At 38.3% G+C, this 24,505-nt stretch overlaps 2 protein-coding genes and 1 pseudogene across 2 annotated transcripts; 1 reads left to right on the forward strand and 2 right to left on the reverse strand.

Moving 5' to 3' along the window:
• The first annotated feature begins 934 nt into the window (after positions 1-934).
• On the forward strand, positions 935-1,939 carry LOC109569495 (olfactory receptor 51T1-like). Its single transcript, XM_019974858.2, has one exon. It carries the CDS (start codon positions 956-958, stop codon positions 1,937-1,939), a length of 984 nt encoding a protein of 327 aa, XP_019830417.2. The 5' UTR covers positions 935-955.
• Positions 1,940-13,036: 11,097 nt separating this feature from the next.
• Positions 13,037-14,087, reverse strand: LOC109569433 (olfactory receptor 51A7-like; annotated as a pseudogene).
• Positions 14,088-23,157: 9,070 nt separating this feature from the next.
• On the reverse strand, positions 23,158-24,162 carry LOC109569299 (olfactory receptor 51A4). The gene has a single exon (XM_019974639.2). It carries the CDS (start codon positions 24,100-24,102, stop codon positions 23,158-23,160), a length of 945 nt encoding a protein of 314 aa, XP_019830198.2. The 5' UTR covers positions 24,103-24,162.
• Positions 24,163-24,505: the final 343 nt, after the last annotated feature.

The raw sequence follows: 24,505 nt of genomic DNA on the forward strand, positions 1-24,505 counted from the left end.
TGAAATTTTTCACAGGATTCATTAGGGCAATCTACTCACAGTGAGTTGGTTACAAGTTACATGTTAGAGACCTATGGGAAGGAGTAGAAAGAAGTACTAAAGTGTAAGATTAGAGAAAAGGAAGACAAGGTCTTTTTATTTCAATAGACCAGGAACAGGATTCAGAGAAACAGAATTAGAGCACAGATGATGTGGAGTAGAGGAGAGAGGAATTAAGGAAGCTACTCCATTAAAGGAAAATAAATAAAGAAGCTCTGATACCTAAAGGACATTTCTAATAGAGTCCACTAGGAAAGAATGGCTAATAACTCAGGTACAAGGGTATTTCTGGATATAAAATCCTAGCCCATCTTCCATCAAGAGCATTATGAAGTATGCTTTCACAGATGCCCTTAAGAAGTGCCCTTAAGCACTTCTCCATTATTTCTATAACAACTCATATAGCTTGGAGACTTTTTTTCTTGAGTGCACCACACAGCATGTGGGATCTTAGCTCCCCAACCAGGAATGGAACCCATTGTTCCTGCAGCAGAAGCTCATAGTCTTAACTGCTGGACCACCAGAGAAGTCCCAGCTTGGAGATTTAATACTAAGACCCAACAGTTGTAATCACAGTTGCTGTTTTGTTGGTGTGTGTGCATGTGTGTGACATGTCTATAAGTATTTCCTACTTCAAGTCAGGGCTGGTCTGGGCAATAGGGTGGGATGAACCTAGAGAGACTGATGGTTTTAATTGGGAGATGGTAGAGAAAGAAAAACAGGACCAAGTCTGATAAGAAAAATTTAAGATACTGTAGAATTATGTGATAGGTATCATGATTAAATTAGAGGTTTTGAATACAGAGACAAGTGTAATTTGGGAAGAGTTTATAGAAGAGTTAGTGCTTGAAAAAGGATCAATATGACAGATACTATTATTGTTATCTCTTTTTTCAGGGCATGTCCTCAACCCACCATGATGATTTTCAATAACACCACATCCTCCCCTTCAACCTTCCTCCTCACTGCATTCCCTGGGCTGGAACTCGCTCATGTCTGGATCTCCATCCCTGTCTGCTGTCTCTACATCATTGCTCTCTTGGGAAATACTATGATCCTGTTTGTCATCTTTGTTAAGCAGCGTCTCCACAAGCCCATGTACTATTTCCTCTCTATGCTGTCAGCTGCTGATTTGTGTCTGACCATCACGACCCTCCCCACTGTGCTTGGGGTTCTCTGGTTTCATGCCCAGGAAATCAGCTTTAAAGCTTGCCTCATTCAAATGTTCTTTGTACATGCTTTCTCCTTCCTGGAGTCCTCAGTGCTGGCAATTATGGCTTTTGACCGCTTCATGGCTATCTGTAACCCACTGAAATATGCCACTGTCCTCAAAGACATGATGATCATGGTGATCGGACTATTCATTTGCGTACGACAACTAATTTTCATCTTTCCCATGCTTCTAGCCTTGAAGACTATATCTTTCCAGGAAAGAAAGGAGCTTTCCCATCCATTTTGTTACCACCCAGATATAATCAGAGATACATATTCCAACCCCTGGATCAACAGCTTTTTGGGCTTGTTTCTTCAGCTCTACATGACTGGTACTGACTTAATGTTCATTCTTGTCTCCTATGTCCTGATAATCCGTGCTGTCCTGAGCATCATGGCCCCCAAGAAGCAAAAGAAAGCTCTCAACACTTGTGTGTGTCACATCTGTGCTGTCACTATTTTCTATGTGCCAATGATCAGCCTGTCCTTTACACATCGCCTCCTTAGCTCTACTCCGAGGGTGATCTGTAGTATTTTGGCCAATGTGTATTTGCTCTTACCACCTGTAGTGAACCCTATCATTTACAGCTTGAAGACCAGGACGATCCGCCAGGCTATGCTCCAGCTACTTCAAACTAAATGTTCATGGAGCCGTAATGTGAGGGGTCTTAGAGGATCATGGGACTGAAGGGGAGAAATTGTCAGTACATAAAGTATATTTAAGTAAGAGAGGGATTTATATCCATGTCATCCTCAGGCACTGTAGTTACTAAGACAATTTCAGTAAAATTATAGGAGTAGGAAGATGAGAATCCCCTAAATTTATCAAAGAGTTCAAACAAATAAACAATATTAAAAACCAAAATAATTGTGTATTAGTCCCTCAAACATTTGGGGCTTCCCTGGTAGCTCAGTTGGTAAAGAATCTGCCTGCAGTGTGGGAGACCTAGGTTTGATCCCTGGGTTAGAAAGATCCCTTGGAGGAGGGCATGTCAACCCACTCCAGTATTCTTTCCTGGAGAATTCCCACGGACAGAGGAGCCTGGCGGGCTAGAGTCCATGGGGTGGCAAAGAGTCAGACATGACTGAGTGACTAAGCACAGCACAGCCTTCAAACATTTAAAACCACTATGTGGACTTTTGTGCATAATAAAAGCACAGAAAGACTAAACACACACAGAGTGAAGTCATCTTCATCCATTCAGTCAAACAATTTAATTATCTGCTTAAAAATGATAATTCTAAGGACAAAAATAAATGAAAATAATTTTATTTTTCATTCACTGAACAAAACCATTTATTTCTGTGGTCAAATTTCCCAGTGGTAATTGAAGATTTTTGGTTGAGCTGGTAAACAGAAGAGTTACATGTGTGTGCAAAGGTTCACACATAGAAATTTGTAATTTAAACCTAGGTAATTATTGTACACTGGCTTCATTTCCTAAATCACCTCCAGAGACCACTGCCTCCTTCTGGATACATGCCCTGAATTTCTCTTTTTGTTTTTTCCCTTTAATCTTTTTCCTCCTTAACAAAAATGAAACTTTCCAAGTTCTGATTTGTTACAACTCCAATGAGTGCAATTTATAAAATCACACATTGCCTTTTATTATTTTCCCACTGCCTTGACAGTTTAATATAGTTCTGATTCTGATTCTATGCCCCTCTTCAGTATCTACTGTACCTCAGGAGTGAAACTTCTCTCTATTCACTTTGGTTTCTTGAGTTGTTAATTTTCTCCCTAACTGTTAGGCTCCTTGACCTTTTTGTGTACTTGTTACCATAGAAGTGCACAGTGGTTTTGATACTTTTTGATATGACACATGTGGGTTACCTCTATTAACAATATTTATTTTGTGAAAAAGTAAAGGAGCAAGGCTGTATATTGTCACCCTGCTTAGTTAACTTCTATGCAGAGTACATCATGAGAAACGCTGGGCTGGAAGAAGCACAAGCTGGAAGCAAGATTGCCAGAAGAAATATCAATAACCTCAGATATACAGATTGCACCACCCTTATGGCAGAGAGTGAAGAAGAACTAAGGAGCCTCTTGATGAAAATGAAAGAGGAGAGTGAAAAAGTTGGCTTAAAGCTTAACATTCAGAAAACTAAGATCATGGCATCTGGTCCCATCACGTCATGGGAAATAGATGGGGAAACAGTGGAAACAGTGTCAGACTTTATTTTGGGGGGCTCCAAAATCACTGCAGATGGTGACTGCAGCCATGAAATTAAAAGATGCTTACTCCTTGGAAGGGAAGTTAGGACCAACCTAGATAGCATATTGAAAAGCAGAGACATTACTTTGCCAACAAAGGTCCGTCTAGTCAGGGCTGTGGTTTTCCAGTAGTCATGTATGGATGTGAGAGTTGGACTGTGAAGAAAGCTGAGCACTGAAGAATTGGTGCTTTTGAACTGTGGTGTTGGAGAAGACTCTTGAGAGTCCCTTGGACTGCAAGAAGATCCAACCAGTCCATTATAAAGGAGATCAATCCTGGGTGTTCTTTGGAAGGAATGATGCTAAAGCTGAAACTCCAATACTTTGGCCACCTCATGCGAAGAGTTGACTCATTGGAAAAGACTCTGATGCTGGGAGGGAATGAAGACAGGAGGAAAAGGGGACCACAGAGGATGAGATGGCTGGATGGCATCACCTACCTGATGGATGTGAGTCTGAGTCAACTCCGGGAGTTGGTGTTGGACAGGGAGGCCTGGCTTGCTGCAATTCATGGGGTTGCAAAGAGTCGGACACGACTGTGCGACTGAACTGAATTGAACCTCAGTATAGAGTTGACAGGATATTGAGAGAATTCTCCCAACTTTTGTTTCACACAAAGGGTTATGAAATCTTAATTCCACTCAGAAATTCACGTGTAAGCTCAATGGACCAAACAGACACTCTGATCTAAGCCACTTATCTCCTCCCTCTAAGCCAGCTTCCTATTTCTAGTAGACGGGGAGTTGTTGTTTAATCTTAAGTTGTGTCTGACTCTTTGTGACTCCATGGACTGCAGCATGCCTGGCTCCTCTGAAGTCCCCTATCTCTCAGAGTTTGCTCAAATTCATGTCCATTGATTCAGTAATGTTATCTAATCATCTCACCGTCTGCCATCCCCTTCTCCTTTTACCTTCATTTCCCCCCATAATCCGGGTCTTTTTCAATGAGTCAGTTCTTTGCATCAGGTGGCCCAAGTATTGTAACTTCATGGATCACAGCGTTGTCGTGGTGATGGGGCTTGCATAACTCAATGAAGTTATGAGCCAGGCTGCACAGAGCCATCCAAGATGGACGGGTCCCAGTGAAGAGTTCTGACAACCCGTGGTCCACTGGAGAACAAAATAGCAACCCACTCTGGTATTCTTGCCTGGAAAACCAGACAGGGAACCCCACTCCCAAATTCTGGTATGTTTGCCTCAGCTTTCTGTTTAGCTCAAGCACTAACAACCCTGTAATTCTGCTTTGCCCAAACCCCAACCCGCTTTTCTCTAACCGTAAGCAATGATATCCATGTATTGTTTATAGTAAATATTATCTGTATGATTCCTTTTTATACAGAATATTAAGATTTTTTTTGATATCTCACTGGAATCACTTAAATGTCACACAAACGTGTATGCCTGAAGCCAGTATTTTACATGGAGAAAAATCAATGTATGAACATGCAGAAAGTAGTGCAAATGGAAATAACATTTGTTTTTTTAGACTCCAAGACCAGCATCACAGCAAAGAAGCTATTTTGGCCTTGGGCATTTTGTGGGAAACCTTTATATTTCATCATACCACAATTCAGTATTTCAGATTTCAATGTTGCATCTTCATGTTGCTGCCAAATGTCTCTTTGGTTATAACCCCTTCAATGGGATAGAATATAACTATTATGTAAAAGTTCAATAGTCCCAAGGTATAGACATAAAATATCTATACCTCATCATAGAAAAAAAGGATTAATAATGGAAGAGATTTTTATTAGTCAGGCAGCCTATTAGTAAGCCCAGAATAAAAAAAAAAAAAAAAAAAAAAACTTAAGGAAGGAGACTTAAGTAAGAGAATTTTGTGAATTTAGGTAAGAATTGTAGGAATGGGGTGAGGCAGAAAAACTGTCACAAAACTGGGCATGCTCTAGATGAAGTTACACAGTACTCTTTGAGGACTCCAGGGAATGATGTAAAATACCAAACAATGTTTTTCAATATTTATGTTTTTGAGTCCAGACATTACTCCGCCTAGAGAAGAAAGAGGGCTTGTATAGCAGCTATGAAAGGCTGGTGGAAATGAAGAACTATGAAACAAGAAAGAAAAATATTTTTCTTTAATGAGCATCACACTACAGCAGAGATTATCACTCTGAAACCATCCTGTGGCAGAGCAGACAGCCCACACCACACCCTAAGCTAACCATCCAAACATTCCTTCACCAGTTCTTACCAATATCAATGGCTTTTTAATTGCTTCTTTGGAAGAGATTTCTAAGTTTTTTTTTCCTTTTTTTTTTTTTTGTAGATCCGCAACACTTCACAATTCATATATTTAAAAACAACTCGAAAAATACATATATATATACATATTAAAAATTTTCATGTTTGATACCCAAATGCATTAGCAGCAAACAACCATGCTAATATGAACTGTTGTGAATATACTTATGGACATTATTTGTTTCAATTGTGTGAATATTAACACATTTCACTTCAGTAATATAACTATGTTAGAATACAGGATAAGGCCCCAAGTGTTACAGGGCCTTTCTAAAGTATAAAAAATTCTGAGTTCTGAATGTTTTAGGTGAGCAATTATAGAAATGTGTAATCGTTCTTCCAGTTTTATGATGGTCAGTATATAAAGCAGTCTGCTATATGTGTTAATCTTTCATTCCTCCGAAGGTACTTTTCATATTCAAGTCAAAATTCAATTGCTCAGTACCAAAATTGCCTGCTCAGTGTTGAAACACTTTTATCAGTGTACTCTATAGTAGTTGGTATTAGTAGATGACTTTGCATTTTGGTGTTATTTCAAGCAATGCATTTAATATATTTGGGATTTTCTTAAAAAATTATAAATGTCATATATATGTATATTTATATATAATTAAACTTTTGTGAATGTGTTGGGAAATACAGAAAAGTATTTAAAAGATAACAAAAATCATTCACAATTCTACCATTGAGAAATATTATATGGTCTATGACCTAAACTCTTTTTAATAAGCCAATGTAGTACACACACAACATATATTTATGAACCAGGGTAGTAGTGTATATTTCAACATATATTTCTACTTGTAGATTTGCCTGATGTTACTCACTATTCTCCATTAAATCATATTTTATATTAGATTAACTTCCTTTAGGAAGCTTTCCTCTGATTCTTCACTAAAAAAGGCAAACTGCCATTCTTTTATTTGTGCTTTCTTACATTCATGCTTAAACTTACCGTACTTTACTCAGTGAATTTAACTGTTTGTTCTCCCTACCACCAGACTATAAGCTTGAGAGTAGGCCTATGTTTTATTTTCATTTAATCCTAAACATCTAATTTAGTGTTTAGCAAATACCGCTTAGTTCTGACTGCTGTGTTGTATGGGTGAATAATATTTAATATTAGTTGTATATCATGGTTTATATTATACTTCCTATTATTTAACATTTCAGTATTTTATAGTATTTTTATCATAGAAAATAATTCTCAAAATATATTCTTATAAATACGTATTTGACCACACATAGAATGTGAATTGTTAAATTGAATGGGTTAGTTTGTAAGCTCTGGAAACACACTGCCTGGGGTAGCTTCAAGTTTCTAACACCATAGTTCTGTGTCCCTGGATAAGCTAACTGCTCAAAGCTTTAAATTCTTAATCCCCATAACAGGGGGGAACTCATAAAATCTACCATGCTCTTGCAAAAATTAATGGAGTTAATGCAGGTAAATATTTAATCCAAAGTCTGGTACCTGGTAAATGGTGAACGTTGCATATATCATATTATTATCTTCTAAATTGTAATGATTTAAAAGCCATTCAAATATCTAATTGCTTTTCACTTCTCCTTTCAGCTTTTACATTTTTCTTATTTCTTTAGAAAATTGTTCCCATCCAGAGGTTAATTTATTTACTTATATTAAAGTAGATTTAAAAGTTAGCTTTGAACATACTTATTCATTTATCTTATTTTTGTGTGTGATTAAAGATCACCAACACATGTGTAGTTTAAATAGGTGCTGACTTTTTCTACCATAATTGTTTGAATAGTCAACCTATTTCAATATTGTTTTGATATTTCTTAATTATATATTGTTTTCATATCAGGTATGGTATATTGAAGTGTGTTTTTTATATTTCCTTGTTTTTCCCATTGATTCATTGACCAAACTACACAGAATTAATAGCTGAGTAATAGTTCTTACTATAAAGAGCCTTGTTACAATTTTTATTTATTATTATCATACTCTTCAGTTTAATCTTATACATCTATTTTTGGAATTATTGGGTGAATTTCTCTTTTTTTTACCATTAAAAAATTTTTATTGGGGTATAGTTGATTTACAATGTGTTAGTTTCAAGTATACAGTAAACTGAATCAGTTATACATACACTTTGGGATCCTCTTTCTCTTATAGACTATTACAGAGCACTCAATTTCCTGTGCTATACAGGTCTTTATTAGTTATCTATTTTATACTTAGTGGTGTGTATGTATCAATTCCAATCTTCCAATTTATCCCGCCCCAAATCTTTACCATTTCTAGGCATACAGTTCAGTGGTAATAACTATGTTCATAACACTGAGCAATTATCACCACCATCCATCCCCATGAGCTCTTTCACCTTGTAAAAGTGAAACAATACCCATTAAATACTTCTTCACTTCCTCATTCCCAGCTCCTGACAACCACCAGGATTATTCTTCTTCTAAGAATATACCCAGACAACCTATGTTTTCACCAATTCATCAAAAAGAAAACTCGATGATTGTGTTAATAGTATAATTAAAACCTCAAATATTAAAAATATTATGGTACTCCATCTAGAAATCCTCAACACTGGTGTCAATATATGACAAACCTAATTTTAGTTTTTTGTAATGTAGCTGGAAAGAGGTACATACAGCTAGATGTCAACTGATGCTCATTCACTTTCACATCCCTAAATCTTTCTGTACCCTCTTGTTTTTACTCAGACCCACCTATTTTTATTTGCTTTAAAACATTTTATTGCAATCTTTCTAATAAAGATCACCTAATTGATTTTGGTCCCCAAACTTCTAATCAGCGCATCCCCTCTCCACCGGAGTTTGACAGCTGCTCACACAGGTTCATGCAGGAAACATGTGAAGTTCCAAGGATCTGACCAACACCAGGTAGGACATCCTCTGCATCAGCAAAATCCTAAAACACAGTACCCAGGTAGAAGGCATGTTGCTCTCCACTTCTTGTCCCAGCCTGTTGCTGAAGTGGCAGGAACCATCACCTGGACATCCCAGCCACCCCAAAAGTGCTTCTCCAAGAGAATTCTAAACCTTAGGCCTTCAGTCACCAGGCTAGCCTGGAATCTCTGTGAAGGAGTACTGCCCTGGCCGGGCTTCCCAAGCTCTCAGGCCTTCTTTTAAGAATAACACACCGGTGGACGCTTTAACTCCCTCGTGGTGCCTCGGACCTTCCTTCGAGAATCAGGAGCCTGCACGCCGGTAGCTGTGCAAAGACGGCGCAGGCTGTAGCCTCCCCCTGGCTTGGCGAAGGTTCCGCAGCAGACGACTGGGGAACTGCCGGAGAACCATTTTTACTCTGCGCGTGTTCAGCGAACAAAGAGCGGGTGAATTTCTAAATATGCTACTGGGAGCTTGATTGAAAATGCGTTAAACCTGTATGGTAATTGAGGAAAAGTGACAAACTGAAACGTATTTACTCTTCTGATCAAGAAACGTTTACTGACATCTTATGACTTGAGTTATTGTAAGGATTTGAATTTCTGAGTTGAGGGTAAACATTAAAAAGAGAATAAGTATTCTTTCTCATGTTTTTCACGACAATGTATTTGCTCTTTCTTGTGGTTAAACAGAACATTAACTGTTTTTTAGGACAGCTTCATTAACCTAAAATGTATAGTTACTCCTTAATGATTTTGGCAGTAGGTTTTCTATCATTCCGGATATTCTGTATGCCTGAAATTTATTACCATATTCTGAATTGTTAAGAGTTTTTACTGCTGTTGTTCAGCAATAAAATGTGTTGAGAGTTGAGAAATGTGTCAGACTACTATTCAGATGTCATTTCCATATAACTGCTGGAGATATGCCAATCAGGGTGATGTGTGCAGTTATTTTAAAGAAATGAATTACAAGAGAGGCAGACATGTGAACTAATAAACATAACATAATTGGAAACTGTTAGGGTCCTCAGAGAATTAATAGTACAAACTGGGAGGATGTACAAAAGGTTGTCCTTCATTTTCCTAAAGAAGCTATAGACATTGAGACATCAGTTGTTTAACAAGAACTCAGTGAAATTCACCTGGGGACATCAAATCTATAGTAATATTTAGCCATCTGAGAACAACTTCTTCAAATGCTTTTTGGGAACATCAATACTATTAATTATTTGTGATTTTGACTCACGAAGTAAAACATTGAAATATACACAATGGAGTATTACTCAGCCATTAAAAAGAATACATTTGAATCAGTTCTAATGAGGTGGATGAAACTGGAGCCTATTGTACAGAGTGAAGTAAGCCAGAAGGAAAAACATAAATACAGTATACTAACGCATATATATGGAATTTAGAAAGATGGTAACAATAACCTGGTGTACGAGACAGCTAAAGAGACACTGATGTATAGAACAGTCTTATGGACTCTGTGGGAGAGGGAGAGGGTGGGAAGATTTGGGAGAATGGCAATGAAACATATAAAATATCATGTAGGAAACGAGTTGCCAGTCCAGGTTCGATGCATGATGCTGGATGCTTGGGGCTGGTGCACTGGGACGGCCCAGAGGGATGGTATGGGGAGGGAGGAGGGAGGAGGGTTCGGGATGGGGAGCGCATGTATACCTGTGGAGGATTCATTTTGATATTTGGCAAAACTAATACAATTATGTAAAGTTTAAAAAATAAAATAAAATTGGAAGAAAAAAAAAAAAAAAAAAAAAAAAAAAAAAAAAAAAATTTATTAACAGTAATTTTCTCTCACTGCACAGTACAAATTGTTGGTTGCTGCTAGGGTGCTTCAGTCGTGTCTGAATCTGTGAGACCTCATAGACTGCAGCCCAACAGGCTCTGCCCTCCCTGGGATTCTCCAGGCAAGAACACTGGAGTGGGTTGCCATTTCCTTCTCCAATGCATGAAAAATGAAAAGTGAAAGTGAAGTCTCTCAGTCATGTCCGACTCTATGCGACCCTATAGACTGCAGCCTACCAGGCTCCTCTGTCCATGGGATTTTTCCAGGCAAGAGTACTGGAGTGGGTTGCCATTGCCTTCTCTGAATTGTTGGTTAGCTTATTCTAAATTTTATGCTTTCTATTTTTGTCCCCAACTAAATACTCGTGAGTAAAACATGAACAAAAACCAAATGACATAATTTATAGGAAATAATTTACCTTTTTAAAAGTGCAACTATATATGCATGAATATTATTTTATATTCCTTAATATATGTCTAATATGTCATTTTTTCTATTAGTTCAAAATTATTTCTAGCATTCTTAGTGTAATTGAACATGCCAAATACCAAATACCAAAATACCAAGTATCTAAAAGCATTGAAATCATTATTTTAGAACATATATTTTAAGGCATCTAAGAATTATCAGTGCTTTAAAAATTACCATGCTACTATTAATAGCTTTCCTATTTCTTACTAATAGCAGAACTGCCCCTCTGTTCTTTTAGTAAATATGGCTTTTTGGAACCCTGTTGTAAGTTAGAGGAAAAGAAAAACAAACCTGCTCTATCTTAAAGAATATTATGAGTTTATTGTCAGTTCAAGGCTGCATGCATGCTCAACTGTGTCTGACTCTCTGTGACCCCATAGATTATAGTATACCAGGTTCCTCTGTCAGTGGGATTTTCCAGGCAAGAATACTGGGGTGAGTTGACAGTTCCTCCTCCAGGGGATCTTCCTGATCCAGGAATCAAACCCATGTCTCCTGCGTCACCTGCATTGGCAGGCAGATTCTTTACTGCTGAGACACTTTGTCTCTATTTGATGGTTAAGAATAGAACAAAGACAACATCACTGATTATTAGAGAAATGTATATCAAAACTAAACTACAATGAGGTATCACCTCACACTGGTCAGAATAGCCATCATCAAAAAATCTACAGACAACAAAAGGGTATAGAGAAAATGGAATCCTCTTATACTGTTAGTGGGAATGTAAATTGGTGCAGTCACTATGAAGACAGTATGGAAGTTTCTTAAAAAACTAAAATATAGTTACCATGCTTGCATGCCTGCTATGTTGCTTCAGTCGTGTCTGACTCTGTGAGACCCTATGTAATGTAGCCCAGCAGGCTCCTATGTCCATGGGATTCTCCAGGCAAGAATACTGGAGTGGATTGCCATGCCCTCCTCCGGGAGATCTTCCCAACCCAGGAATTGATAGTTACCATATGTTCCAGCAATCCCACTCCTCGGCATATATCCAGAGAAAACACCAACTCAAAGAGATTCATGCACCCCAATGTTCATAACAGCACTATTTACAATAGCCAAGACATGGGAGCAACCTAGATGTCCATAGACAGATGAATGCATAAAGAAGATATGGTATATTTATACAGTGAGATATTACTCAGCCGTTAGAAAGAGTGAAATAATGCAGTTTGCAGCAACATGGATGGACCTGGAGATTATCATACTAAGTGAAGTAAGCCAGATAGAGAAAGGCAAGTATCATGTGATACCACTTACATGTGTGATCTATGAAAAGATACAAATGAACTTATTTACAAAACAAAAACAGACTCACAGACTTAGAAGACAGAGTTAGGTTATCAAAGGGGAAAGGTGGTGAGGATAAATAAATTAGAAATTTGAGATTAAAATACACACTACTGTATATAAGAGAGATAATTAATAAAGACCTACTATATAACATGAAAAACACTACTCAATATTCTATATTAACATAAATGGGAAAAGTATCTGAAAAAGAATATGTAACTGAATCACTTGGCTGTATACCTGAAACTAACACCACATTGTGAATCAACTATGAAAAGTGAAAGTTACCCAGTCATATCCGACACTTTGCGACCCCATGGACAAAAGTCCATGGAATTCTCCAGGCCAGAATACTGGAGTGGGTAGCCTTTCCCTTCTCCAGAGGATTTTCCCAACCCAGGGATCAAACCCAGGTCTCCCACATTGCAGGCAGATTCTTTACCAGCTGAGCCACAAGGGAAGCCCGAATCAACTATAACCCAATGTAAAATTTAAAAAAAATAAAAAAAAAAACAAGAGCAAAGGGAGCAAATATACAAGCAACTCATATTTGAAAACAGACTTTTTTAATTTAAATGGGAAATCAAGAATTTAAATTGAGTCCCCACAGTAAATACATGTCTGAAGGCTGCAGGAAAGAAAATCAGCAACTGGTTTGGAGTAACGTTTTTAGACTCCAGCTCCTCTGATATTCATTCTCTATAAGGGAAAACAATCTCTACTTCCATTTTTACATCCTTGTGTTGTAAACACTGTAACTAAAATTCCACATCCATGTATTGGTTCATGATTTTAATTATATTACAAAATTATCCCATACATACCTATAAATGCCCGTGTAAGTCCTAAGCTCACAGACCTCAATGCCCAGACCACATGCTGTTGTACTGATTACAATCATGATTAGGAAAGATAAGAATGACCCATCCATAATACTTTGCTTAGAAAGGTATTGTTTTATTCCCTGAACCTGGCTGACCCTGCCTCACTTTTCCGCATACCTTTATTTTAGACCAAATTTCCCTAGAACCTTCTCACGAATTTGTGTGTCTTCACACAGTAGACAATGGGATTCATCAGAGGTGGCACTAGAAAGACAATGTCAGCAATGAGGATCACGGCCACTGGGCACTTGAGCTTGCCAAAGTGGTGCATGGAAGCTGAAGCGATGATGGGCATGTAGAAGATGAGCACAGCACAGATGTGGGAGACACAGGTGTTGAGGGCCTTGAGCTGCTCCTTGTGGGATCCAGTTCCCATCACAGTCTTCAGGATGAATACATAGAACACAGCAATGAACATGCTGTCTGTCATCATACAGAGAGCAACAAAGAAGCCATAGAAAAAGTTAACTGTTGTCAGAGCAGGCAAGCTTCATGACATCTTGATGGAGACAGTAAGAGTGAGAAAGTAGGCTCTTCCTACAATAGGTCAATCTTTTAAGAGTGAAAGGAAATGGAAGCACTAAGAGCATGCTTTTAATGAGGAACACTAGACCCATTTTGGCCACTCTGGCATTGGGGAGGATGGAGCTGTATCTCAGGGGGTTGTGGATGGCCAAAAAGCAAACAAAAGTCATGACCAGGAGCACTGAGGGACTCCAGATTTGTGAATCCATGGATAAAGAATTCTTGAGCAAAGCAGGCGCTTGGGGAAATTCCTGTAGCATTGAGAGCAAAGACCAGCAGCATAGTGGGGAGGGATGAGAGGGACAGTCTCAGGTCAGAGACAGCCAACTTGGAAAGGAAGTAGTACACGGGTGCATGGAGTGAGGGCTCTGTCCTGATCGCAAAGAGGATGGTGCAATTGCCAAGAATGGCCACCAGGTACATGAGGCAGATGGGGACAGAGATCCATACGTGAACATGCTCCAGTCCTGGGATTCCAATCAGGAAGAAGGTGTGAACATGCTCCAGTCCTGGGATTCCAATCAGGAAGAAGGTGGTGATCTCTACCTTAGAGGAATTGAGAGTGTGCATGATAAATTGATTGGGAAGTATTTATTCCCAGATCTGAAATGGCACTTTCAGCGTAGGTCTGTTATGTACTTCTCCCTTCTTTCAGCACTTTTGTCTGAGACATAAACAGAGAAAACACAGTTTTGAAAGACTTCTCATAAAAGAACAAAGGAATAAAAGAACAAGGAATAAAGAAGTTTTGAAAGACTTCTCATAATAGAATAAAAGAATAAAAGAATGAGGTATTTCTTACAAACAGACTATTGATAATATAGTCAGATAATGTTAACTGACAAGGAGAACCATGGATGTCACACTTCCCCATCAGGTCCTGAGGAAAAAAGTACCCACATAAAGATATGTCCTGCAAATAAATTCCCCTTTTACTATTAGGTTTTGCCCCTCCCCACCTGTAATCTAATTAAACAATTTATACAGTCAGGCTGAACTATAGGGTAGCTCTTTCTGCTTGATCCAAAATGAAGGTAGAATTAAGGAAAAAAAAAAAAAAAAACGGCAAGAAATAGATTTTAGTAAAGCAGTTAGGAAGTGGTTTCTCCGATTTCTAGAGATGTTTGCTCCAAACACTTTTCAGGCCAGGCTTCTAAAGCTGATTTCACTTGCAAACTCTCTGTAGAGCTTGCTACCACTATTGGTAACACCATCCACCAAGTAGAAACAGCTGTGACATCGTAAAGGTATAAAATCAACACTTGCTCAGTCAGATCAAGAGATGAAAATGAGAGACAGCTCTTAACAAGCTGAAAGAGGGAAAAAAAGGAATAAATATGTTAGAGAGATTAAAAAGATAAAACATCAGAAAATATTACTCTGTGCTAGACATTCTTTAGACAATTTTTACACATAGTTTCACTTTCAAAATATTTGTTCCATTCTTATGTGAACTTAAAAATAAATGTTTATCTGTGAAATTTCATACACTTACTGATGAACAGGAGATAGTAAAATAGCAGAATTACTTTGAGGATGAGAGATAGTGGGCAAAGTCCTGATTAGTCTGAAACATAATAAATCTCCTAATAACAATCAGTTCAGTTCAGTTCAGTCTCTCAGTTATGTCCGACTCTTTGCAACCCCATGAATCACAGCACGCCAGGCCTCCCTGTCCATCACCAACTTGTGGAGTTTACCCAAACTCATGTCCATCGAGTCAGTGATGCCATCCAGTCATCTTATCCTCTGTCATCCCCTTTTCCTCCTGCCCCCAATCCCTCCCAGCATCAGGGCCTTTTCCAATGAGTCAACTCTTTGCATGAGGTGGCAAATTATTGGAGTTTCAGCCTCAGCATCAGTCCTTCCAATGAACACCTAGGACTGGTCGCCTTTAGGATGGACTAGTTGTATCTCCTTGCAGTCCAAGAGACTCGCAAGAGTCTTCTCCAACACCACAGTTCAAAAGCATCAATTCTTTGGCACTCAGCTTTCTTCACAGTCCAACTCTCATATCCATACATGACCACTGGAAAAACAATAGCCTTGACTACATGGACCTTTGTTGGCAAAGTAATGTCTCTGCTTTTGAATATGCTATCTAGGTCGGTCATAACTTTCCTTCCAAGGAGTAAGCGTCTTTTAATTTCATGGCCACAACCACCATCTGCAGTGATTTTGGAGCCCTCCAAAAATAAAGTCTGACACTGTTTCCACTGTTTCCCCATCTATTTCCCATGATGTGATGGGACCAGATGGCATGATCTTCGTTTTCTGAATGTTAAGCTTTAAGCCAACTTTTTCACTCTCCTCTTTCACTTTCATCAATAGGCTTTTTAGTTCCTCTTCACTTTCTGCCATAAGGATGGTATCATCTACATATCTGAGGTTATTGGTATTTCTTCTGGCAATCTTGTTTTCAGCTTGTGCTTCTTCCAGCCCAGCATTTCTCATGATGTACACTGCATATAAGTTGACTAAGCCGGGTGACAATATACAGCCTTGACATATTCATTTTCCTATTTGGAACCAGTCTGTTGTTCCATGTCCAGTACTAACTGTTGCTTCCTGACCTGCATACAGGTTTCTCATGAGACAGGTCAGGTGGTCTTGTATTCCCATCTCTTTCAGAATTTTCCACAGTTTATTGTGATCCACACAGTCAAAGGCTTTGGCATATTCAATAAAGCAGAAATAGATGCTTTTCTGGCATTCTCTTGCTTTTTTGATCATCCAGCGGATGTTGGCAATTTGATCTCTAGTTCTTCTGCCTTTTCTAAAACCAGTTTGAACATCTGGAAGTTCACGGTTCACATATTGCTGAAGCCTGGCTTGGAGAATTTTGAGCATTACTTTACTAGTGTGTGAGATGAGTGCAATTGTGCGGTAGTTTGAGCACTCTTTGGCATTGCCTTTCTTTGGGATTGGAATGAAAGTGGAACTTTTCCAGTCCTGTGGCCACTGCTGAGTCTTCTAAATTTGGTGGTATATTGTGTGCAGCACTTTCACAGCATCATCTTTCAGGATTTGAAATAGTTCCACTGGAATTCCATCACCTCCACTAGCTTTGTTCATAGTGATGCTTTCTAAGGCCCACTTGACTTAACATTACAGGATTTTTGGCTCTAGGTGAGTGATCACACCATTGTGGTTGTCTGAGTCATGAAGATCTTTTTGGTATAGTTCTGTGTATTTTTGCCACCTCTTCTTAATATCTTCTGCTTCTGTTAGGTCCGTACCACAGGTCACCATCAATGAACATGTCCTAGCTTATTCCCAGTATTAGTATATTAACTACTGCCTAAAGCTTTTTGCTTCATATAGTTAAATACTCAGTTTTCCTTCCTTGAATCAAACTGATAAATTTTTCTAAAAATTTCTATTGCTTTTCTCTGTAGGTACAGAATATAGTCCCGTTTACACAAAATAGGTTCTTTACGAAAGTGAAAATTGAAAGTGAAAGTTGCTCAGTCCTGTCTGACTGTCTGTGACCCCATGTACTATACAGTCCATGGAATTCTCCAGGCCAGAAGACTAGAGTAGGTAGCTGTTCTCTTCTCCAGGAGATCTTCCCAACCGAGGGGTCAAACCCAGGTCTCCTGCATTGCAGGTGGATTCTTTACCTGCTGAGCCACAAGGGAAGCCCAACTATGCTGCTGCTGCTGCTGCTTCTAAGTCACTTTAGTCGTGTCCAACTCTGTGCGACCCCATAGACAGAAGCCCACCAGGCTCCCCCATCCCTGGGATTCTCCATGCAAGAACACTGGAGTGGGTTGCCATTTCCTTCTCCAATGAATGAAACTGAAAAGTGAAAGGGAAGTCGCTCAGTCGTGTCCGACTCTTAACGACCCCATGGACTACAGCTTACTAGGCTCCGCCATCCATGGGATTTTTCTAGGCAAGAGTACTGGAGTTGGGTGCCATTGCCTTCTCTGTCAGCTATGCTAGATATGGCTAAAATTATCTTATGTCAATAGATTGTGGTCATTTGCTTTCTGGCTCTTTTATCACTATTGCTTGAAGACTGCATTATTTTTAGAGATAGTCACTATTAGATTTAATTTAAATGTATAGAATAAGCACACATAGATTTAATTATTTTATTATGTATTTATTCTTATTTTAAATTTTATACAATAATATGCATGCCTATGTGCATGCTCAGTCATGTCCAGCTCTTTAAGATCCCATGGACTTTAGCCTGCTAGGTTCCTCTATCCATTCAATTTTCATGGCAAGAATACTGGAGTGGGTTGCTATTTCCTTCTCCAGGGAATCTTCCTGACTCTGGATTGAACTCATGTCTCCTGTGACTCCTGCATAGAAGGTGGATACTTTACCACTGAGCCACTGGGAAGTCCCTATATAGTAATATGACACCCTGCTAAATAGTTTATATATTTTTCCTCATTTATGTTATATACGATTATTTTATTCACCTTATAATTAATAAAACAGGTCTTCAGATCAGATCAGTCGCTCTGTCGTGTCCGACTCTTTGTGACCCCATGAATCGCAGCACGCCAGGCCTCCCTGTCCATCACCAACTCCAGGAGTTCACTGAGACTCATGTCCATTGAGTCAGTGATGCCATCCAGCCATCTCATCCTCTGCCGTCCCCTTCTCCTCTTGCCCCCAATCCCTCCCAGCATCAGAGTCTTTACCAATGAGTTGACTCTTTGCATTAGGTGGCCAAAGTACTGGAGTTTCAGCTTTAGCATCATTCCTTCCAAAGAAATCCCAGGGCTGATCTCCTTCAGAATGGACTGGTTGGATCTCCTTGCAGTCCAAGGGACTCTCAAGAGTCTTCTCCAACACCACAGTTCAAAAGCATCAAAACAGGTCTTAGAGAGGTACAATAATTTGTCTAAGGCCATGAATCTACCTATGAGACATACATAAAATGAATCATGTGGTTTTTGAGACATACAGGCTTCCCCAGTGACTCAGACAGTAAAGAGTCTGTCTGCAATGTAGCAGACCTGGGTTCGACCCCTGGGTAGGAAAGATCCTCTGGAGGAGGAAATGGCTACCCATTTCAGTATTCTTGCCTGGAAAATTCCAAGGACAGAGGAGCCTGGTAGGTTACAGTTCATGGAGCTGCAAAGAGTTGGACATGATTGAGAGACTACATTTTCTCTTTCACCCTTCTCACACATATCATCCAGACAGGGCATTTCTAAGACATCTCTGGACACATACCCTTATCAACACATACATTCCATTTCTCCTTGGTTGTTCTATAAGATTTTCTATCTCCATGGGCATCTGCTGATTTGCTTTTAACATATAGCATATCTATTGAGAATACAAATAGAAAATGGAATGAAAATTATGTCAAATATCCTGAATGAATAGAATTATATCTTACCTTCTTTGAGATTATTTTTTACCAATATGATATTAGAATCTGGGAAGCATCCTTAGACTCCCCTTTTTTGCTTTGTAACCCCTGTCTTATAAAGCCTAGAGGACCCTTGGAGTTGACTACAAGCAAGCTCTGCCTAATGAATAACACCATACTTCATGGGAAATCTTAGGGGTTGACTCAAGGGAGATGAATCTAACACCTTATAACACAGGCTCAGACTAAAGAAATTAACTATGACTAGATCTTGGAGACCATATTAAAACCCAATAGCCATTCATCAACTCTTGCTCTTGACTCATCTGCCAAGATGTTTCAGGATAAATTAACTAGGTATTTAGAATATCAAGTTCTGAAAAAGATCATACTATCAATTTTGTATATTAATTTTCTTCTAACATGAAAATATACTTCTCTATTAATATGTTTATTGCTCATTTGTAATTCCTCTTTTTGAAGCATCTATTGAATCCTTTTGTCCATTTTCTATTGGATTACCTGTCTTTCTCTAATTGATTTGCCAAAGTATTTAAATAAATATAAGCTAAGCCCTTTGTTGGTGATGTATAGCATATATCTTCTCCCACTTTACTGCTTGCCTCTTTAGTTTCTTACTCAATCCTATTTATTCAGTTGGTGGAGTTAGTCATGTTATGCTGTGTAGATTTATAGTATACTTACTTGTAGGCAGATACAGGGAATACTCTTTGGAACAAATATGAGTAAAATATAGGTCAGCAATCAAATGTAGCCAGCCTGTCTTTGCTGTATAAATCATATCTACTTTCTCAAATATCATAATCTTATGACATAATTAGAAATGTGGAAATTAGAGAGAAATGAATTCTCAGTAGCTTTACACTTCTTGCAAGCCTTCAAACACCACTAATACACAATCACACTAAATTCTCACACTTTTGTCAATAAAGAAGTGCTTTACTAAAGTGCCTCTTAAACTTTAATGTGAAGATCAATCACCTGAAGGTTTTGTTAAAATGAATATTTTGATTCAATATATTTTGAGTGGATCATAAGTTCCTGTACATTTAATAAACTCCTAGGTGATGCTTTCATTGGTGGTCCAAGGACCACACTTTGAGAAATGCAACTTTATTCTCCTAACACATGATTTTGGTAGATGGAAGAAACTCTGTCCATCATGTTGGATTTGCTTCTGAGTGATTAACTTTGTCTAAAGATAATAATCAAGTAAATGTGATTGATGAAAATTGTCTATCTTCAATTAGGTTGACTAGCATTTCTATTGTATCAAAATCAATAGGCCAGTCTTACATTTTAAAATGTATTATTATTTTCCTCTTGAATTATGCTACATTTATTCATTCTTCTATTTATCTATCCTTTTTTTTTTTTTTTTAAATCCTGGATTATTTTCAGGAATTCTTGTATGTCTGTTCTACCTTCCATTTTGATTATTTTCTCATTAATCTTAGTGTTCTAAGACCTGAATCCAAATTGAATATAGATGATGATATGGGATATCTTGTCCTGTTAGTCAGTTTTGAAGGGATGCTTAAATATTTTGTCATTGATTTTTAGTTTTACTATTTATTTTGAGAGAGTGGTTCATTTTAACAGTGAATCAGCTATCTTCTACTCCTTACCTTTTAAGAATCTTCTAAAATCATGCTATTACATTTTATTGATTTTTAAAAACTTTTTTGCAACAATATCTTTTTAGTTTATTAGTATTGTAAAATATTTACATGTATATTTTTTAAAATTCTGATAATGATCTAAGAAAATTGAAAGGAGAAAGAATTCAGGCCTGTATGTTTCAGAAGCTCTCACACTGGGAAAGCTCATGCACAGACACATAGAAGCACATATACAGATACGTTACACGTGTTTGATATATGGTATGTGTAGGATTTCAAATTACTAAGAAATAATAATGCATTCAATTATTATGTTTTGATTGTCTCAGCCTACCTATATCCAACGTTTGTGGCTGGACTGGCTCTTGTGGTTCTTATTATGATTGCAAGATGTCCTCAGCAATAGGAAACTTTGGAAAAAAATAAAAGTTTTAATATTTACAAGCCCTAGGAATTGTATAGTATACCTGGGGCCACACAGTGAGGGCACTGGGGAGGGGGGAGGAGAGAGAGACACAGATCTGGAGTTCTGCTTTTATTGGGATTGGGGATTGGACAACAAGTTTGCAGACTCACTTTTTAATGGTGAATTTAAACAGATAGAGCAGAAATTAAATTGCTGGAAAAGAAAAAACAAAAAAAGGACTCAAAATGGACAGTTATGGAAATCAACCAAGATCTCTAAAACAGAGGAGCCAGATGGGGGTAGGGAGATGGTAGGGGTTTGGCTTGGCTCTTTTTCTAGTTATGTGGCAAATGTGCCCTTCAAAGAAAGGGCATCCTTCTTTGAAAATGTCTCTTGGCAATCAAACGTCAAATTCAGGCACTGGCATTACATAAAGAAAACGAACTGTCAGAGCTTACTCTACAGTTAAATTAACTGGATTGATTGTACTCAGTTAAATGTGTTACACAAGACCTTCTCATGGGGTCAGTCATTTTTTTCATAAACATGTAGTAAAGTGGCTAAAGTAGGCATTTAACAAAGAGCATCTAAAGAAACTAATGTCACAAAATTAAATATGTGGCATTAAATAATCATGCTTTAAATGGGCACCCACCCTGCTTATTTAACTTATATGCAGAGTACATCATGAGAAATGCTGGCCTGGAAGAAGCACAAGCTGGAATCAAGATTTCTGGGAGAAGTATCAATAACTTCAGATGTGCAGATGACACCACCCTTATGGCAGAAAGTGAAGAGGAACTCAAAAGCCTTTGATGAAAGTGAAAGAGGAGAGTGAAAAAGTTGGCTTAAAGCTCAACATTCAGAAAACGAAGATCATGGCATCTGGTCCCATCACTTCATGGGAAATAGATGGGCAAACAGTGGAAACAGTGTCAGACTTTATTTTGGGGGGCTCAAAAATCACAGCAGATGGTTACGGCAGCCATGAAATTAAAAGATGCTTACTCCTTGGAAGAAAAGTTAAGACCAACCTAGATAGCATATTGAAAAGCAGAGACATTACTTTGCCAACAAAGGTCTGTCTAGTCAAGGCTATGGTTTTTCCAGTGGTCGTGTATGGATGTGAGAGTTGGATGCCGAAGAATTGATGCTTTTGAACTGTGGTGTTGGAGAAGACTCTTGAGAGTCCCTTGGACTGCAAGAAGATCCAACCAGTCCATTCTAAAGGAGATCAGCCCTGGGTGTTCTTTGGAAGGAATGATGCTAAAGCTGAAACTCCAGTACTTTGGCCACCTGATGTGAAGAGTTGACTCATTGGAAAAGACTCTGATGCTGGGAGGGATTGGGGGCAAGAGGAGAAGGGGACGACAGAGGATGAGATGGCTGGATGGCATCACTGACTCCATGGACGTGAGTCTGAGTGAACTCCGGGAGTTGGTGATGGACAGGGAGGCCTGGCGTGCTGCGATTCATGGGGTTGCAAAGAGTCGGACACGACTGAGCAACTGAACTGAACTCAACTGAGAGGAGATAAAGAACATGTATCAACTTACAGTAGGTACTTTATTTCTTAAATCTATTCCCAAAGAAGTAATAGTTTATATTTAAAATAAAAATTGCATCATTAAATTGGTCTTTTTAAAAAGTTCACTGTTATCTTGCATAGAGAATCAGTAAGTAGCAAAAAGTAGACATTTAAAAACTAAGAAGGTTACTGGGGTATTTCACTAAAGAAGTGCTGGTGACATACTAGGATGATTAAAAGAGATAGTGAGGAGATCTAATTAAGATATACATTGTGTTTAGAATCGAAAGAACATATTATGGATAAACTGAATGTGAAGATGAGGAATTAAGTTTTGTTACAAGTATAGGAGCTTCCATTTGTCTGTCTTGATTGCAATTTGGTTCTTTTATAAAAGATGACATCATCAGGCATCATTTTCTTTTTCGTTAATTTGGATGGAGACCCCCTCAAAATACACAGCATTTCCTATTTTATGCCCGTGGACAGTAATCAATTTGAATGAAATAAATTTGATGATAATAACAAAAATATATTGATGATTATTGGTGACAAATATTAGGTTTTCTCAAACACATCTTTAACCTTTTATGCAAGACATTCCACCATATATTGCCTATTATCTATGACCATTATTAATATATTTGTTTCTGACATAATTTTGCTACAACTTTTACTCTAATCTGCCTGGTTTTGACACAGTACACAATGGGATTCATCAGTGGAGGCACAAGTAAAAGAACATTTGTCATAAGAACATTGAAGAGGGGAGAGACATGCTGGACAAAAGGATGAACAATGGCAAGGTTGATGATGGGCAGATAGAAGATGATCACTGCACAGATGTGTGAAACACAAGTATTGAGGGCCTTGAGCTCTTCCTTTTGGGATGCAATTCCAAGCACAGTCTTGAGGATTAGGATGTAAGACACAGCAATGAGCATAAAGTCTACCATAAGGCAGAGTGCTCCAAAAAAGCCATAAATGACATCAATCTGGTTGTCAGAGCAGGCCAGCTTCACGACATCCTGGTGGAGACAGTAGGAATGTGATAGTTGGCATTTCTTACAATATTTCAACATTCTCAAAGTGAAGGGAAAGGGAAGAACCAGGAAGAAGCTCTTGAAAAAGCATACAATTCCAATTTGGGCAACTCTGAGAGTTGTAAGAAGGGAGCTGTATCTCAGAGGGTTGTGGATGGCTAGGACGCGATCGAACGACATGATCAGGAGCACTGAGGATTCCAGTGCTGTGAATCCATGGATGAAGAATTGTTGAGCAAAGTAGGCATTTGCAGAGATTTCAGAAGCTTTAAATAAGAAGATCCTCAACATAGTGGGAAGAGAGGAAAAGGATAGGCCCGTGTCAGACAAAGTCAACATGGAAAGGAAATAGTACACAGGCTCATGCAAGGATGGTTCTGTCTTAATGATGAAAAGGATGGTGCAGTTTCCCAGAAGAGCAATAAGATACATGCTGCACATTGGAATAGATATCCAGATGTGTGCATATTCTAGCCCCGGCATCCCAACCAAGATGAAGGTGGTGATTTCAGCATGTGATATGTTGATAATGGACATGATGAATTTAGAGGGCTCTGCAATGATATATAGAGCTTTGAGTCAAAAAAAATATGAATATCTGGAAATTTAGTTGAAAAAATGCAATGCTTAAGTTCTGACTGTTTAGTTGTCTTTTGACAGACCAAAGCATTTATATGACTATCATATTGTGAGAAGCGGTTTCCACTTTAGAATAGAATCTACCTGTATCACAGACTAACAAAATTACTTCTGGGCAAGTTTTTCCTAAATAGAGAAATTAGACATATATTTTGCATTCAGATGAAAACTTGGTTTCTTTTTCCTTGTGAAATATTAGTAAACCTTAATCAATTAATCTAGAAGCCTCTATAATTTCTTTCTTTCACATTCTAGATGAGATGTTGGACAGAATATGTGATTTCTGGAATGACACTACATG

The sequence above is a fragment of the Bos indicus genome, chromosome 15 (genome assembly GCF_029378745.1).
Source record: "Bos indicus isolate NIAB-ARS_2022 breed Sahiwal x Tharparkar chromosome 15, NIAB-ARS_B.indTharparkar_mat_pri_1.0, whole genome shotgun sequence".
Taxonomy (NCBI): domain Eukaryota; kingdom Metazoa; phylum Chordata; class Mammalia; order Artiodactyla; family Bovidae; genus Bos; species Bos indicus.